Source organism: Rhopalosiphum maidis, chromosome 1 (assembly GCF_003676215.2).
Source record: "Rhopalosiphum maidis isolate BTI-1 chromosome 1, ASM367621v3, whole genome shotgun sequence".
Classification (NCBI taxonomy): domain Eukaryota; kingdom Metazoa; phylum Arthropoda; class Insecta; order Hemiptera; family Aphididae; genus Rhopalosiphum; species Rhopalosiphum maidis.
The window spans coordinates 5,829,204-5,846,678 of NC_040877.1; the positions used below are offsets into that span (position 1 = coordinate 5,829,204).

The window sequence follows — 17,475 nt, forward strand, 5'->3', positions numbered from 1 at the left end:
AGTATTGAAAATGGAAAATTATTTTTAAAAATAAAATCAATTATTTTGAAGATATTTATATTGTATTCAAATAAGTCACCTACTCTCACGAGTTATTAAATTATCCAAAAATATTAAATTTAATTTACTAACCACCATTATTTTAAAAAGTATTCATGTTTTTAAAAAAATTTTTTTACATAGGTTCAAGTCGTTAAAAAAACAACGTTTTTATTAAAACATCATTTTTTTAAATATTTTTTATTCTTATATTTGTCTAAGTTTTTTACTTTTTTGAATGACAACATAGAGTTTTAATTTCATATTCCAAAGTAGAATAATTTTCTGAGTATTTTGTTACATAAAAATCGAATTTAGAGCGAGTAGTTTATGAGTTATAAGTATTTAAAGTTTAGATTCGTGGAGTGGTGTGGTACGGGGTTACCCTGCAAAATGTTTGTCCACTACTCCACTTGTCAAAAATTTAAATACGTATCCTAGCCTTCATGTAAATATATATCTTAAACCGTAGATGATATTATATTATCGTGATTTTATCACAGAACAATCATTAAGTATAAATATGGTTGAGGTTAATACCTTAATTGAATATTTTCACAGTGGTTTATACCATATTTATTAATGGTATATACAATATAGCTATACACAAGTATTATTTGAGGTTAGCTTCTACTAAACTATACGGTATCTGTCGACATTTTGATTGTCAATTTTCGGTTTTTTAAATTGTTTACTAACTATATAATTTTATTTTACTTCTGTTTCTATATAAAAATTTAATTTTTTTTAAACATTCATTCTTTAAAATTCAAGCTATTTATTAAACATTTTCCCGTGACACAAATCCTACACAATGTAAGTAAATAATAATGTAAATTGATCATAGACGCATATATTTGTAAATAAGATTTAAGTATATTATTATAATTGTTAGATTAAATCATTTAAATTATTTATTCATGTCTTATGACTTGATTATTATTATGCATGTAGGGCTGCAGTAGCAAATAAACCAAAATCTGAAATGACTCCTGAAGAGTTAGCAAAACGCGAAGAAGAAGAATTTACTACAGGTCCTATGTCTGTCTTGACTCAATCTGTCCGTAACAATACTCAGGTGCTGATCAATTGTCGTAATAATAGAAAACTTTTGGCTAGAATCAAAGCTTTTGACCGACATTGTAATATGGTATTAGAAAATGTACGAGAAATGTGGACTGAATTACCTAAAACTGGCAAGGGCAAGAAAAAGGTAAATTAAAACATTAGAAAATACTACAATACAGTATATTTATATTGCACGTTTAGGTATTGAATAATGTGTGAAAAATATAAATATTTGATGTTAGGTATATATTACTTTTTACAATTTTAAACTAATTATTAAATACTGATAATTGTTTTAGGCAAAGGCAGTAAGTCGAGACAAGTATATTTCTAAAATGTTTTTACGTGGTGATTCAGTTATTTTAGTTGTCAAGAACCCTAAAGAAGCTGTTCGTCAACAACCAGCGGCTCCTTGAAATATATATTCTCACTTTGTAAGAATTAGATTTAAGTAAAATTCCATAAAAAGTGTATATATTGATTACTTTTCTTATTGTAATATAAATTAAAAAATCTATATTAAACACTTCTTATTTGTTATGGTCAATCATAATAACTTATATTTTTTGAAATGCTGCTGAATATTTTTTAATTTGACATCTTAAATTATTACATTATTCATTATCATATTTTGAAAAATAAATTAAAACTAAAATTGAAAATAAATATACATGTTATTTAGTTAACAATATCTTAAACTTGACTAGTAGGTATTTTGATTAAAATTATTCAGATATTACTAAAAACAATATTTAATGCTTTAATACAAATGTATGTTGAATACTGCCTATTTTATTATAAAATTACTTAATATAGTGAAACCTCTATTTAACACAACTATATAACTAAGGATTTTAATTTATAATTGTTTTTTTTTTTATTAAAAAAAAATTCAATTAAATTAATTTTGCATTATTTTATTACAACAAAATTAAAAATTATTGTATTAATACATATTTATAAAGTATACATTCGTCAATTAGACACTAAGAAAATATATGTGGCCAAAACTGCAGAGAGGATCTTTGTTAAATTTTAATATTTTTTGTTTAAAAAATGTATAATTTACATATTTAATATAGTTTATATGTCTTTTTATTTGAATTAATTTATTAAAGTTATTTATCATTTGTAAATATTTTATATACAAAATTAATTTTTTAAATGAAAAAAAATATTATTTATTTTTAGCAAAAATTTTTTTAAAATAATCTTAAAAAGTGTTAAATGAAGGTTCCATTGTAGTATAATGAATGTTGATTTACTTCAAAGCTAAGTTATCAATTATTTAGGCAACTATTAAAATTATTTTAAACTATTATACATTTTGTTGTTGTTAAATATTCAGTTATATTTGAAATATTTTTCTAACTCCTTGAATACTTTTTACAATTTATAAATTAAGCTTAAAATATTAATTTTAACAAGTTTATATTTCAATATCTGTTTAATCATTATTGACACAGACTTAGTTGGTTTATTTGATATATTTTCTTTTTGATCTGTTTTTTTATATCTCTTAATATCTCTATTCATTATACTAGGTCAAATTTTTTGTATGTTTAACTAGTTATAAATTCTGTCAGGTTACTAGGAGCTAAAAAAAAAACGTAATAATAAGTTTTTATACTTGCTTAACTGAGGTGTCTCTGGATAACAAATCAAAAGATGGTTATATTGTCAGTCGCCAGAGTAAGCAAAAAATACTTAATGGAATCACTCATTCAATAAATCAAGGGATCCTTGGTTTTCATTTTATTAAAATTTTTACTCTTAATGCTCAACTTTAAAGTTAGGTAAATAGTTTATTTTCCAAAAATGTACAAAGCCCAAGTTATGCAGTATACTATATAGCGTATGTTAAAGATTTTGGTATGTATACACTATATAGTTTTAGTTTATTTTGTATACCTACTATATTTTACATCATTATGTACAATTATACAAAATATGAATATATTATTGTAAATAGTTTAAAATTCAAATTTTGCAATATATGTAAAAATAATTTATCTAACACGCTCCGAAGTGACATTTACAGGAATTCATTTCAGTGACGCGGAGGGGGTTGAACCTCTTACACCCCTCTATATACGCCACTGAATCGCTCCTCACTTATTTTTTCATAATAATGAATTAATTCAATTTCTGATTATTAGAATTTTTAATTTAAAGGACCATGTTTTCAAATTATTGACATTTTTTGTACTATTTAAAAAGTGTTATGTACATTATTGAATAAAAAGAAAGGGTGAGTATGCTTGGTAATATATTTATGTAATACGACTTATACGTTTATGTATAAATATATAAATTCACATTGCATTTTGAAGTAATTAGAAATTACGAATATTTTAATGATATCAAACCTGGTAGAAACCTACAGGTACCTAAAATAAAGGTAATCAATTATACCTAGTTAAAAGCCAAAACCATATTATAAAAAACAAAATGTTAACAATGAGTGGGAATCTATGTACTTGACAATATTAAAATACATATTAAAGATGTTCTGTTTCATTTTCCACTTATGCATTTTTTATAAGTTATTGACTATTGTGGACTGTAGTATTACTAATAGTTTAAAGTTTAAACTATTAAAATGGACAGAATGGTAAACAGTTAACACTAAACAATAAACATTCAATGTTTTGGTCATTGACTGCGGTCTGCTACGCTATCAATTATTATTTATTATCAGTGTTTTCTTTTAATATTGATAAGATTAACGATTTTTTTTTGTACATGTACATTGTACAAGAACGCGAATTTGGTAGTTTGGTACGAGGAGTGAGGACAAAAGTCAATACTCAATCGCTATGAATTCTCATTTATTCAGTCTTCCTATTTTAGTATTTTGTACATCAAAACATTTTAAATCGCAATTTTACGTATAATAAAATATATATGTAATCAAAAAAAATAAAAAGACTAAACATAGACTCTTTTAAGAAATCTCATCTACTCATTTATTTAACACAAATGTTATAAAATGTATATTATATAGTATTTTAAATCTCGAGAATCCAATGACAACAATTGTTAACATAGGCTAATCGCATTATTGAAACAATATGGCAAGTAATTACAATCAAGATGGGCAAATTCCAATTCCACCTCGCAGAACACGCTCGATTACTTCAGATAAAGTAATGATGGTTCAAGTTAATTTGTTAGGTATGCTCTGGATATTATTTTTCCATTACTTAACATGTTAATATTTTGAAGGTACCCTATGTGGTTGATGTAGTAGCTGAGAGATGTATTGTGCCAGCTATGGAGAGAATGTCAAGAAGAGAGCCTAATATGGGAGAAAGTATATCACCTTTAGATCGCTTAAGAAATAGTATGGATGGAGTTTAATTATTGTAGTTACAGACGATTATTTACTTACTTTTTTTTTTTTAATTACAGATGTAGACATGTCAGAAAATGTTGCTAGAATGGCATTACACCTCAAACAGTTGGAGAAAAAAAGGGATGAATTACAAAGACAATGTACTGCCATTGAGTCTATGAATAGGCAAAGTGAAGTAAATCGATTAATTGATAAAAACAAAGAACTGAAACAAGATGTTTTTGTATTAAAAAATCTAACTTACAGGTATGCTTAAAAATGAATATTTTAATTTGTAAACAAATATTAAAAATATATTTATTTTTAAGGTTGAATAGAGAATTGGAAAAATGTCAAGATAAACTACTATCAAAAGATCAATTTCCTGAATCTGGGGGTTACATGAGAGTACAAGGTACAGTGTTATATTAAATCATTGCACATAACAATATTTATTATTTTGGATATATTTTATTATTTAAATCATATAAATTTAGATAGGTAAATATTTTTACAAAACTCTTAAATCTATATATACTTATAATGTAAACATTATAATTTTTAAATAAATAATAATGCTGGTTTCTGTGTAGATACATTATACAAAGTTTAATCATTTAGTTATGATGAAACTAGAATTTAGATAGGCATTAGATAAAAACTTAAAAAAATAGGCATATAAGTGACATTTGTATTTAATCATTTAAAACAGAGTATTTTGTTATTAAAGTAACATTTTATTATGCTAATTAATTATATAATTAGGCGAGATGTTAGTAAAATTTAGAACAAAAGATTGTTTTTCTAAAAAAATTTAAGTGTTAAATTATTTCAAATAGTTTTCTGAGATAATGTTAGAGACTTTCATGGGCAATAATTTGAATTGTTCTTTGGGGGACTGAAAACAATATAGGAATTAGCAAATTGTATATTTTATTATTTTAAAAAGTGTAGTTTTATTGACTTTGCAGTTTATGTCCATTCAATTTAAATTTGAAAAAAGTATATAAATATACTTGGTATTCTACCAAGTTTACTGAAGTGTTTACTACAGGGCCATTTCTTCACTTATGTTCCTGATTCTTTCCTTCATCATATTTAATTATTGTACGCATTGTATATTTTGTACATATAATATTTTTTCATATTTTGAATAAAAAAAATATCAAGAATATAGAATACATAATAATAAAAATTTAGTTATTAAAAAATATAAATAATATATATCTATTATTATATTTTACATTTATTTAGCCATTCTACCTCATAAAATAGTTTAATTTTCTATTATTATAAAATTATTAAAATTGGATGCCACATAAGTTTTAATTTTGTTCATTTATGTTTTGGAAAAAAGATAAAATGTAATATTTGTATAAATATAATATGATAGAGGACTTCTGTACAATTTATTCACTTTCTTTAAGTTGGAAATTTACATCGTTTTTTTTACTTTTAAGTTAACATTGCTTTTACAGTAAAATATTGTTGCTAACTAAAATTTTTCTTATTGATTGGTTTAGATCCAAAAAATATTAATTGGCGCAGAGAAGATATTAATGCAGTATCACCATTGTTAGAAGCATACCAAACATCTTTAGAAGAAAAAGATGTTACTATTGAAAGCTACAAAAATGAACTTGCTCGATTTTCTTCTAGGAGTAGAGAAATTGCTGCAGAAAATGAAAATCTTTATCAACAGCTTGAAGAAGCAAATGAAAAAGTACTAATTAAATAAATTAATGTTAATAAATATAGTCTATCATTTTTATTTTAACTTGATAATTTGAAGGTTGAAGTAACATATGGAGAATGGAAATCAGTAGAGTCTGAAGTAGCTATGTTAAAAGAGCATAACGAGTTATTGGTCAGGCAAGCCAAATTACATCAAGCAAAGTTACAAGATTTACTTCGTTCATATCAATCGAGAGGTAAAATTAGTTTGTATAAACTGTTTTATGAGAGAAGGTACACGAGTCGCACATACATCTGCCACCGCCATTAATATCATTTCTCCTACTCTTTACCGTCCAGTAGCTAGCGCCTAGCCACATAGATTATAAAATAGTGGGAGATGTGCATTGACCAACAAAAACAATTTGTACTTTCTTTCATAAAATGGGGTGCTTTCATTTTTAAATTCTGTACACTAACTTTTATTAGTTTTACTCAGTAAACTAACTATTTTGCATTTTAAACTAACAAAAAGGGAGATTTAAATAACCTAATTCATTTGTATAGGTATATTATACTAACTAAACACATAGTATATTATATAAAATTAATTTTATTTATACTGTTAAATTAATCACAATTATGAGCTTACTATTTAACAAACTTTTTTAATTAAAATGTAATATACAGAAGTAATAATAACATAGAGTATAAATTAAAAGTCTTATAAAATCTAAAATCATAGTACATAATATACTAGATAGGTTCTTTACATAGGTACTATTATTTAATTTATAATTATAAAATATTTTATTCAAAGTTATTTAAGTTTTTTTTCTGTTTTGCCTTTTGGTTTTGAACATTTACTAGTACTATGCGTTACAGTTGCTCTTTTTTTCGGAACTGGCAATAGTACATTTATAAGGTTAATTATTGATTTGTAAACATTATTTAATGAATCTATTTTTTCAAACAGTTTATGTGACACAAATATTTCTGGATTACAATTTTCCATGTGTACACACAAATTATACAAAAATGATCCTTTATAAAAATTTTCAATTCGACATTGTTCAAATGGGAAATCCAGTAATGAGTTGAGTATCATAAAAAAATAAACACAACTTTGGAATTGTGCAAATGAGTGAATAATTTTATAATATAAATGTTTGTTATTATATTGGCCAATTTGAAAATAATTTGATAACAGACTCATAGCTTTAATACAATCTTCTTTATTCACTTTAGCGATATTTTCTCTTATGCCACTTTTGTCTTCAATATCTTTAGTATTTTTATTTTTTGGATCAATTTCATTTTTTTTGACAACATTAAATGTTATTGCACATACAATTAAGGCATGCATTTGTTTGGATTTTATATTATTGGAATGTACTGCCCAGTAAATTAAAATCAAAACAAATAGCTCCCATTCTTTTGGAATACTGTCTATTTTTTTTATACCAACTAAATTTAAAATTATATTTTTGCGGTAATTTAATTCACTTTTATTTAAATCAGCTAATGGTACATAAGGGTTAGTTATATATCGTTTTATTTTGTATTGACCTATATTAAGTCCATTTTTTCTTCCTAAACTAGGAATTGAATCACCTTTTCCAAATAATAATCCAATTATTTTTTCTACAATTTTGAAGGATATCTCATAATAAGGAAATTTTTCATAATCTTCAATTTGTACTTTAAAAAATATTTTTTTTAATGTTATAATTGTCATAACTTCAGCATTTACAGTACCCCTACGATAGTGATATTCTAGCCAAGGAGGTAGTATACTTTTTTCACTTGATTGTAAATGTTTTAACTGGTTTTGATATGTGCTCATCCTTTTGTATTGAAGAATGAATGATAAGTATTTGCTATTTATATTTTTATAGTCTTTTATAATGTTATTTATTTGATCTTTGATGTAGTTACTGTTACGAGATAAGTTATAAGTCATATTTGATATAGCTGATTTTATATCTTGTTGTTTTCTAAGCCATTCTGTGATTCTTTTAAGTTTTAATCCACAGTTGAAACAGCCTGGGTTTAATCGTAAAAGCGAACAAAATGTATCTTGTCTTATGTAATCATTACCTAATAACGCAGCCACTAAAGGTAAATAATCAACATTTAATCCACCAAATTCATTCAGTAATTTTTCAACTTTATATACTTGACAATTTATTATATTTACATTAGAATTTAAATCAAAGATAATCTTGTCCAATGGTATATATGGTACTGTATTTATAAAAAAATCAGAGTCCCGACTTATAACAGGACAATTTAATAACTTTGCCAATGCAACAATTTCTGCATCAGCTTCAAAATCACAATTTATGTGTGGTATATCCATGTCATTAAGAATATCAAATATGATATCACTACCAAACATAGGCATACATTCAGCAGATTTAATAGGTTGGCCATATGATTGTATTCTTTGGCTCATACGACTCATGATTGTTTCCATTTTACGCTGTTCGTACGCACCGTCAAATACAAAAATTGGTATTACATTGCATCTTGTTAACAACTTAATAAAATCTATATATACCTTTGCTATAACATCATAATCTCCGCCAAAAGCACTTGTTTGATTTTCATGTAATCTGTATAGAAAATTTGTTAAAGCATAACCATCTATTATAACCAAAGTGTCTTTGAGTTGTAGATTTTCAAAATATTGCGTTGAATTACGATTTATAAATGATGTCAGACCTGGAATACCCATGTTAACAGAACAACCAGGATCAATCACAATTTTAAGTAGGTAAACTTTAAAATAAACAAATGAATAGCTGTAAAAGTGTAAGCTGTGAAATGTAAATTCAAAATAGTGAAGAAACAACAACTGTCAACTGAATACCGATCTACCAAAGTACAGTACCAAACGTCCAAACCAAATACAAAACAATAAAAAGTATAAATTATTTTTATGTTATTGACTTATCTGATAACGATTATAACATCATATCAACACTCCGCTGCATTCGATACTAACATCTTGGTGGCCAATGGGTTTCTGAAAAAATGTAAACAAGCCACCTTAGGTTTAAATATTTTTGGATAAAAATATGCTTTTATCCAAAATATTGCATACTATTTAGAGTACTGGTTTAGTTAACGCCCGTCAACTTGCATATTCTCCCATCACTTATATTTTTCATTTTTTCAATATGCTTATCATCTTTTATACTGCAGACAGAGTTATATATATGTATTATATATCTGTGACTGCAGATAAAAAAGGTACGAAAAACCGCGGTATTAAAAATAATAATAATAATAATAATAACACAAACAATTCAAAAGTATAATATATCGCCATATCGGTATATATTTTATATTTTGTATTTATTGAGTTATTATTATTATTATTTTTAAATACTACAGTATAAATTGTATTATTTTTAATACCGCGGTTTTTCGTATCTTTTTTATCAGCAGTATAAAGGAAAAATTGTATAAACGATGATTAGTACATCGAAAATACGAGAAATATAAGTAGCGAGCGTCAACTAACCCTAAGTGGCGGAAGAACATACTACTTTCGACTATTTGGAGTGGTGCAAATTACATATCTTTATTTTGGTGGTAATGAAATTACGAATTCCCATTTAAATGTTATTGGATTGTAAAATCTAATTGGAATATATTTTTAAATAAATTGAAAACAACGTTATAATCAGTAATACAGAATAGAAATGAGTACAAATCACTAATAAGAAAAAAATTAGTGGTTTTCTTTAAGCATTTAGTGTTGCATTATGCGTTTTACTTACAACTGTTCAAATATAGTTTTTGAATGGCGATGATAGATTGAAGAATCGTGTTGAAACCATGACTGTGTATATTAAGACTTAGTGGCTAGTATGACTTTCTACGTAGTACTTGCTATGATAATCCATATAATAATACAATACATGTATTTAATATTTATGCTGTGTTCAAATACTTACTAGGATAAGACTATTGGTTAGGACTCTTATAGTCTTATAATATGATTTTATAAGATAGGACTCTGGTAGACATGATTTACCAGAGCTAGAGCAAACATCTTTACGTCAGCCTATGTTAGAAATCAGACATTTGAACTTGGTTTATTTTTCAATTAAAAATAAATTGAAATATTTTCATCGTTAAATTATTTCACTTCTACAACAAATTAACATCACGGTTACTTATAGTGCTTATACTCACTTGGCCCGCTACACACTGTAAGGAAATGATGTGGAATTATATTGTTTGAATATGTGAAATATATTGTTTGTGTTTTAACCTTTTTTATTTTTTAAAGACTTTTAAAGGTTACAAGCCATGTTTATAATTATTTTTAACCAATGAACTGTCGTGACTTAATTTTAAATGTCAGTGATTTGAATATTTCATAGATAGAGTATGAAATATATATATATATATATATATATATATAGTATATATTATAGTATATAACTATTTGTGAATAAAAATTAATTTATGTTGGTATTTTATAAAATTTGATATTTGACATATAATTATCCAATATATACTGATTGTTACTATTTGTGATTAACGATTGATTGCTGTGGCTTTTAATTGTTTAATTAGTGATTTTTATTAGTGTTTGTGTTAAGGTATTCTGTTTCTATAATTTTCAAAGTTATCGATTAATATATTCCATGTGGCTACACTAAACTTTTATATTTCTAATAAAAAAAGTGTATGAGAAATCATTCATAATTTTATTAAATAACCTCGTGTGATGTTAAAATAAAAAATTATTTATATTTTTTTAAATGCAAAATAATTAGCAATTTTTTACGATTTTGTAATTATTATAGAGCGTTAAAAGCTTATAAAAAAATTATGATTATGTATTTTCGATATTTTACATCAGTTGAAATCAATGTAATTTATAAAGCGCCTTGTACCTATTAAATTTTCAAGTCTTTTTACTGAAAATCAAAAATTGTATTCGTACATCAATTGTAAATATCAATATCTATAATATAGCAAATTTAAGAGACAAAATTATATGATGTTTAGAAAATGTTGTTATAAATATTTGATAATTTTATGAATATTTCATATAAGTAAACTATTTGTTTTTGAGTTACAAAAAAAAATTAAATAAAAATTCTATAGTTTTTCCTAATTTTGTTTTTGTTTTACTGAATATAGGTATTAAAAATTTAAAAGATCTGTGAATTATGAATATATTCGTACGATCATGTATAATTATAAGTATTTGGCAAAATTGTTTGAGTTTAGTCATTTCTTAAACCAGAAACCACTTTCAAATTTGAAGATCGATTCATGTATTCTACTTCAAAACGTATATGATAGACACTTACAAACAATTTAACTAATCGTTCTAAAACTAATCGCTTCGTTCAAATTATAAAATTTAGAATATACACTTTGCGCTACTGACGAAATTGGAGTATATGGATAGTAATAGTTACTATTATTATAATGTATGATCTTGAAACGGGAGTGGATAAAATAAATTTGGTCTAATAATACAAATATTATTTAAAACCCGTTGCAAATTGTAAAAGACTATTCTTAAATCTTTTATTTTATATTTTAGTTACTGAGTTGAATGGTGAACGAGATCATTTAGCTGAGAAATATGAGAATGCCCGTATAGAGCTTCTTCATTTGCAAGGTCGCGTGTCCTCATTAGCTGGAGACTTGAATCGTATGAAAACCGAAGATGATAATAAAATTCCAATTGCTGTACACACGTCTGCCGTGAACGAGTGTCGAAGGTATATATGAATATATGATTATTTTATCTTATATGATCTTATATTTTTTTATAATAATGTATGTATATTATAAGGTTTATATACTATACAAATAGTTGAAATATAAACCAGCGTATTTACAGATCTATAGGACAAATCGGCGCGATCGTTTTAGTGCAGCTTATTATTTATAGTTATCGGATATTCTATTTTATTAACCATTACTATTATCAAAAAAATATCGAATACCTACTTTAGATTCTAGGTAAAGCAGGAGAAGTAATGCGAAAGCAGTTTCCGCGGCATTTTCGGTTTAAAACTTTAAACAGAAAAAAAAGTAAAGTAATTAAAATAAATTAATAATAGATAAAATAGTTGGTCGATGTATAATCCGATAGATCTTCACGAGACACAAATTGCTATTTTATAATTGGTATTTGAAGTGTTGTGTTCATTAAAAGTTCAAATAATGAAATGTCCAAACTACCAACAAATTGTGGTTGTGCAATTTCCGTATAAGTTATTTTTATGTATAAATACATAATATTTGATAAATTTAATTTTAACTATACAAGGCGTCCATGTATCACCGATTAAGAATTTATGATCCATCAGAGTATTCGATATATCTTGATAATTGTAATTGATAAGAAAATAAAATATCCGATAACTAAATAATAAGGCGCACTGAAACTACAGCGCCAAATTAGTCATGTCGATTAGTTCCATTCCCAATATTTACTGACTACTGATTGTTTATATGTAAGTTATAAACTTATAAATATAAAATGTCTTAACAATTGTAGACTTTTTGAAGAACTCAAGTGTCGGTACGATGACGAACGCGATACGTTGATGCGAAGGTTGATAACATTTGAAGAGGAAAGGCCTACACTCGACATCAGAATCGTTACTTTGACTACCGAATTAAATCAACAGCGGTCCATCAACAAAGCTTTGGATTTACAGTGCTCGTGAGAACCAATTTATAATCATTGTGTGCTTATATTAATATATTATATTTATTTACACATAATGGTGCAATAACCCGTGTCGATGTCGATGCATAAGTATGCAACTACAGAATCTTAGTAAACGATTTTGAGGGAATCAATTTATGTATTATGTGCGAATTTAATTTAATATTATCGTACAAGAAAATTTTAACATGGTTTATGTAGATTGCGAACATTCCATTTTAAAACGTCTGCTCTTTGTCAAAAGTTGAACAATGTTTTTTTATAGGTATTCATATTTCTATATATTTATATAATATGGTCATTTAATATTATAATACGTTTGATGTATATGTATAAATGTTTAATAAAAAAACATGGTATAATAAGAACATGATTTCAACTTCTGAAAAATTTACATCTTGCATGCTGAACGCCTGAACGTGCCTTGTTCTCTTGACATTTACTCTATAAATACGTGCCCCGGGGGTCACCTGATATCCAATGTTTAACGTGTTTACGCTTTATGTACATAAACTATATATTACTTGTGTTATTCGTGGTTTACATATATTTTTATCTAATATTTATATCGATCGATCGAAAAAAAATGCGCTTCACCATTTTTTTCGAGTAATTTCAAGTTTTAGAAAAAATATACGCTTAATATTATTTATATAATATTATATATTATGTGTAAAGGAAACAAGAAGGGATGTTTTAATTAATTTTATTTTTTGGATTTTTAAGTTTTGATATTTTATCATGGGATATTTATACATATTACAGTTATCGGGTATTTTGATATTTAGAATCTATCTATAACGTGCCTATAGCATATACTAATAACTAATACGACTTCAAGACCTCGTTAACATGGGTGCAAAAGAAGCGTTTACTACATGATGGTATCTTTCATATATATCCTTATAGTATTAATAGTTATATACATAAAATATATGTTGTTTCCTTATTGATAAATAGTACAAATGCGACTGTGGTCCTTAGTCTGTGTCTGGAAAACTTATATTATTATATTATAATATAGATAATTATATTTATATCATATTATATTATCTTTATTAATACACATTTCGTTTATCGTTTGCAGGCAGCTGAAAGCGAAATGTGACGCGTTGGAGAAACATTTGTTCGATTGTGAGTCAGAAAAGAACACTAACAAGAAACAATTGGCAGATGCCATGGTGTTCTTGCGCGAAACCATTAACGAACAGGAGGCACTTTTGCGCCGTGCGGCCGGCGACGGTCGGAACGACGCCTCGGCTGCCGTATTAAGCGCCTCTATAAGCGCCCGGGTGAAGGCCCTCACCGAACACCTAAAGGTATGTATGTTGTATGTGCCTCAACTATATTATATTCGTCACTTTAATGTTAAAAGAATATCATTTGATATTGATTTGTATGCAATATTTAATGTCATAAATAATAATACAGTATCTACCTGTATAGGTAATACCAATAATACGTTGGTAAATTTTCGACTAGGATCAACCCATGTCCTGTAGATATACTTTGTTCGTATAACCGTTTATTGCACGTTAAACCTTTTCAATTGTATTTTGTGACTCAAACTCGCCTCCGGACAGTATTTTACATTTTTACCCTAATATATATAACATGACGTGTAATAGCGTTAATAGTACATAACTACATAATAAATATATAAACTGAGGCCGGTGGGCAATGATTAAAATAAGACGATATAATGAATCAAAATGTACTATTATCATTTATCGATAATAAAATATATTTCTTTTCCCGGTTTTAATACACACAAATCAACCATTTAATGTTTTTAATCAATACACAAATTATTATTATATAGATAGTCAAACTTATACAGGACCCATACAACAATAAACTCAATAGGTGTATATGTTGAGCTTTTTAAAAATAAAATCTTTTACTAGATTTAGACATTTAACCCGTAAAAAGAATATATTTTAACTAAGGAGTGACCGCGTGTTTTTGCTGAAAAATGATCGATATGTCTTTATATCTAACTTTAAACCATAAATTGTATACAAAATATATATATTCATATAGAATATATATATATAAAACGAAAATGTATTTACCTTTACAGAATATGTAATTAAATAGTTGAAATAAATTAAGTATTTTATAATTTAATATAGACTTCTTATTTTGACTAAATTAAAAAAAAGTTTCTCTTGATTTTACTTTAGTAGTTTTTATTTTATTATTAATGCCGAGCTTTAATTAATAATAATGGTTATAATAATTATTATAATAGTGTTAAAAAATAGACTACAGACCATATCTTAATTACCATAATCTTTAGTTGTGTGGTAGGTATATCGTGACATAAGATTTTGAAGAAATTATTAAAGTATTTTTTTTTGTGTTTATTGGACATTTAATGGCTTTAATGTTAAGCCTACTTTATCCATCATACTTGTGTTAATTAAGACGTATATATTATAATGAGTTACAGTGCGTTGAACAAGGTGCCCATCAAGAAGTTAACCGTTTGAGCGGCCGCCTGTACGAACAATCTGCCGAGCTGGAAAGAATGAAGAAGACGTACGAAAACGAGATCAATGCACTAAACAACGCCCTTCTACAGAAGCAAAGCGTTATAGACTCGATGGATGCGAACCTGGAAAGATAGCAATGGTGCCCATGCGCCGCTTGGTCTTCGTCGTGGTGCCGTAGTCTTAGTCAGTACATATTAAGAAGGGTATGAATAGAGGTTGTAATAATATGGAGAAAGCCAAATAATAACTAAAATAATATCTATATACATACATATATATATAATATATATATATATAGCTTTATAAAGACTTTTAATCAAAAAAAAAAAATGTAACTTAACCTCAAAGAATTAAAGTGTGTTCGTATGAAATATGTATTTTAAGTATCAAAAAATATGTTATGTGTATTATTATCACTATAACTATTATTATTATAAAAATTTCGTTATGTAGTTGTAGGATTTTCAGAAAATATTCATGAGAAAACGGATATGATAACAATTTGGTTATACTATTGGTATTTATTATTATATGTACAACATATCTATATGATAATTAAAAGTATTTACATTAATAAAAATAAAAATAAAAATAGTAAATATAATTCATTATTATTATATAAATTCTTTTATTAAATTTTACAGGGTTATTTGACTAGGAAGAATAATGATGTCATATTGACATAGCATACGACATTAATGTATACAGAGTGTATCACAGAGATCTGACAATTTTACAAAGAAAAAATACATTTGAATATTATGTCAGTTCCTCGATGCACACCCGGCGTATCGTGCTAGCTAGCCAGTAAAGTCATGCTATGTCATAATATCTTGCGTAGTAGTATTATAATAATATTATGCATAGGTATCAAATGATCTAAAAAGAATATTCGGTACCTATAACTATTGAGATGCTAATACATATGATCGATCACACGCAATATCGATGGTACACGGCAAAATGGTCTAAGCTTTAAGTAATACTTAGGGAACACGTGAAATAGTTTTTATCATAGGACGAAGAAAAATGTATTTCTTCTAATGCGTAGTTAAGTATGAAAATAGCTGCCATGATTATTTTGAAAACAATTTAAATTTTAAGTTTGCGGTTTAAAAAGCACTTAATACTTGTTTGTTTTAAAAATTGGTCTAAAAAAAATATTGGTAATAAACGATTTTTGAAAGAGGAGGGTATGACAAGTGACAGCTTATTTAAGGAGTGAAACAAATTTAGAGTAGGGATGAAATGCAATTGTCACATACATTTATTTATGAGTGGTTTAGAAAAAGTTTACAACTATCTATGTTGCTTTTTATGTTTTGGAAATAAAAACCGCGAAAATGATAATATTACTGTATTTTATTTTTGTCATGTTTCAATAATGATTTATATAATAAATTTTTTTTTTCAAAAAGTTATTTATATATTTTTCTGTAATTTTATGAATTAATAATGTATAATTATATAATATACATGTCATAAGTAATAACAGTTATAATTTTAAAATATAATAATAGATAAGTGCATATTTAAAAAAAATAGGGCTTGCACCAAAATTATTATACAAGCGTATTCAAATGCACGTCATTCGTCATAATCAAAAATGTATTCTACATACAAGCTATTTTACGAAAAATAATTCCACTTACTAATTAAATAAGTTATTGCTTAACAATAGTGTTTTTGGCTCCTTGAAAAACGTTTTACTACATTAGACTTTTTTGCCATATAACCATCGATATAATATTATAACATTTATAACGAATACGATTATTATACGCATGTAGCTGGTACCTAATGATAGTTATTGAAGAGTCGTGTTAAAGTCAAAACAATCACAACATAATATTATTGTAATATTAATCCAATGAAAACTATAATAGTCGTGCTCCCATACCGCTCGCGACACCGGAAAATCAAAAATATTTTTAATTTCACCAGCCGGTGGTGCACCGTCGCCGAACTTGTTAGGTAGGTAATTAATTATCGGTATGACCTTTTTTCTTTGTTTTTTATCGGCGACAAAACAGTTATTTGTAATAATATATAAAAATTTGTATATACTATTACTTATTATTTGTATGCGTTATTATACAATCATCATCATTATATTATTATTTTATTATTATCATTAT

The 17,475-nt window shown here is 26.0% G+C and overlaps 3 protein-coding genes across 3 annotated transcripts; 2 read left to right on the forward strand and 1 right to left on the reverse strand.

Moving 5' to 3' along the window:
• The first annotated feature begins 693 nt into the window (after window positions 1-693).
• On the forward strand, window positions 694-1,636 carry LOC113548913 (small nuclear ribonucleoprotein Sm D2-like). Its single transcript, XM_026950015.1, has 3 exons — window positions 694-855; window positions 994-1,252; window positions 1,407-1,636. Coding segments are annotated over exons 1-3 (378 nt in total). The 5' UTR covers window positions 694-853; the 3' UTR covers window positions 1,524-1,636.
• A 2,212-nt stretch (window positions 1,637-3,848) lies between these two features.
• Window positions 3,849-16,775, forward strand: LOC113555617 (paramyosin-like). Its single transcript, XM_026960082.1, has 10 exons — window positions 3,849-4,256; window positions 4,336-4,453; window positions 4,522-4,711; window positions 4,774-4,859; window positions 5,968-6,167; window positions 6,237-6,375; window positions 11,700-11,880; window positions 12,666-12,833; window positions 13,927-14,158; window positions 15,295-16,775. Exons 1-10 carry the CDS (start codon window positions 4,182-4,184, stop codon window positions 15,469-15,471), a joined length of 1,566 nt encoding a protein of 521 aa, XP_026815883.1. The 5' UTR covers window positions 3,849-4,181; the 3' UTR covers window positions 15,472-16,775.
• LOC113555609 (protein asteroid) lies at window positions 6,851-10,226 on the reverse strand. The gene is made up of 2 exons (XM_026960070.1): window positions 9,910-10,226; window positions 6,851-9,149 (listed from the first exon to the last, which is right to left on the reverse strand). Exon 2 carries the CDS (start codon window positions 8,856-8,858, stop codon window positions 6,939-6,941), a length of 1,920 nt encoding a protein of 639 aa, XP_026815871.1. The 5' UTR covers window positions 8,859-9,149; window positions 9,910-10,226; the 3' UTR covers window positions 6,851-6,938.
• Window positions 16,776-17,475: the final 700 nt, after the last annotated feature.

What these genes read in the sequence shown, in the direction of transcription:
- LOC113548913 (XM_026950015.1), top strand. An exon ending in CTGGCAAGGGCAAGAAAAAG is followed by an intron (nt 1,253 to 1,406) that starts GTAAATTAAAAC and finishes TAATTGTTTTAG; the next exon opens with GCAAAGGCAGTAAGTCGAGA.
- LOC113555617 (XM_026960082.1), top strand. Translation starts at nt 4,182, where the DNA reads ATGGCAAGTAATTACAATCAAGATGGGCAAATTCCAATTCCACCTCGC. An exon ending in TTTAGATCGCTTAAGAAATA is followed by an intron (nt 4,454 to 4,521) that starts GTATGGATGGAG and finishes TTTTAATTACAG; the next exon opens with ATGTAGACATGTCAGAAAAT. An exon ending in GCTTTGGATTTACAGTGCTC is followed by an intron (nt 12,834 to 13,926) that starts GTGAGAACCAAT and finishes TATCGTTTGCAG; the next exon opens with GCAGCTGAAAGCGAAATGTG.
- LOC113555609 (XM_026960070.1), bottom strand. Translation starts at nt 8,858, where the DNA reads ATGGGTATTCCAGGTCTGACATCATTTATAAATCGTAATTCAACGCAA.